Below are 1535 nucleotides of genomic sequence, written 5' to 3' on the forward strand. Positions count from 1 at the left end.
AGCCAGGCTGCTGGGCCATAGCGGCAAACACGCCCGTAGGCTAGCTCGATGCCCCCTAGAAGAAAAAACCACTTAGTAGCTCAATTTAATATTTTCATTTCAAAGATCAATACAAAGTCACAAGTACAACTAATTAAACTAAGTTACAACATGTCAAACGTCATATGAGTACTGATCAATAAAATGAATGCATTCAAACACCCCCTAAAACTAATAAAACTAATAGTTAGCTACTAAAAGTTAGTTATTGGGCTTTAAACCGTAACTAATTGTTAGATAGCCAACTAGTAATTTATTAGCTGGCTCAACAGTATTGGCTAAGCTATTAATTCTATGGGTTCCAAATAAGGCCTAAAGCTAGCTTCTGATATGTTGGAACTAAGTCCCAAGGTTAAGGTTACCAACTAGAATTTGTTAGAAACCACAATCAACTAGAATTTGTAAGAAACCACAAGATCTTTAGGAATGTGCCCCCAATCAGTAGCTGTGTGCAGGAGTTCTCTTCAGGGAGAAACTTTACAGGTTAAGCTGAGAGCAAGTCCATCCAAATATCAACCACTGGTTCATATTACTGATCAGTAAAAATATTAACAAAAGCAGATTAATTAAAGCGGAGTTGACGTGCACTCTCTGCACGGAACAAACTCGAACACACTGACACACAGTCTTATAGAGTCTAGACGTATCCAGAAAAGACAGTCCTTTTACTGCTTCTGGTCCTGGAGCAGGCCCGGCGCGACGTCGACCCTGGCGACGCCGTCCCTGCTCTCGGCGACCTTAGCGACCTCCACCTCCCCGACGACCACCTCCCTGGCCGCCTCGTCGTCCTCGTCCGCCGCCCCTCCCTCCTCGTAGTTGGGGTCGTTGGGGTCGATGGCGGGCGGCGCCGGGTCGAGCTGGTCCTCGACGACGCTGCCGGGGCCCTCCCAGGTGTACTTGCCGCCGCGCCCGGACTTGGGCGGCGGGGCGCCGATGCCCACGCCCCGGGGCGCGTTCGCCGGGTGCCGCTCGAAGCGGTGGAGGCCCTGCTCCTCCAGCTTGCGCTCGAAGTGCTTGGCCGTGTCCGGGCGCCGCGTCTCCGGGACCGGCATCTTCTCCGTCACCTTCTTGCCTTCCTCGTCGCGGTGCGTCACGCGCATGTACGCCGCCATCGGTGCTGCTCGGCCGGCTCGCTCGCTGGTGATGATGATCGATGTAGATATCTCGCGCGCTGGGTGTGTCTCTCTGTAAGGATCGGTTCTGATGAGACGACGGCGTGGCCGGAGAGAGATTTATAGGGGGAGCTGAGGTGCGCGCTGGAGGAACGCGGGAGGAGTCTAGAACGCGGGCGAAGGTGGCAGAAGGCGACGGCGACATCGAGAGCTGAGGACACGTGACGACACGAGTACGACACCACCGCTGGAGCTAGAATGGAATTATCCATTCGCCGGATTGAACGCGCCGCATAGGCACGCATATCCTTCCTTTTCATGCCTCATTTTTCAAAATCTTATTCTACAATTTTATTTTATTTTACCCTAAATTAATGTTTTGAA

The 1535-nt window shown here is 51.8% G+C and overlaps 1 protein-coding gene across 1 annotated transcript; it reads right to left on the bottom strand.

Moving 5' to 3' along the window:
- Positions 1-585: 585 nt before the first annotated feature.
- LOC100278780 (uncharacterized) lies at positions 586-1244 on the bottom strand. The gene has a single exon (NM_001151946.2). The coding sequence runs from the start codon at positions 1149-1151 to the stop codon at positions 705-707; it is 447 nt and encodes a 148-aa protein (NP_001145418.2). The 5' UTR covers positions 1152-1244; the 3' UTR covers positions 586-704.
- Between the last annotated feature and the right edge of the window lie 291 nt (positions 1245-1535).

Source organism: Zea mays, chromosome 10 (genome assembly GCF_902167145.1).
Source record: "Zea mays cultivar B73 chromosome 10, Zm-B73-REFERENCE-NAM-5.0, whole genome shotgun sequence".
Lineage (NCBI taxonomy): Eukaryota > Viridiplantae > Streptophyta > Magnoliopsida > Poales > Poaceae > Zea > Zea mays.

Excerpts from the sequence above, each read along its gene's own strand:
- LOC100278780 (NM_001151946.2), bottom strand. The coding sequence starts at position 1,151 with ATGGCGGCGTACATGCGCGTGACGCACCGCGACGAGGAAGGCAAGAAG.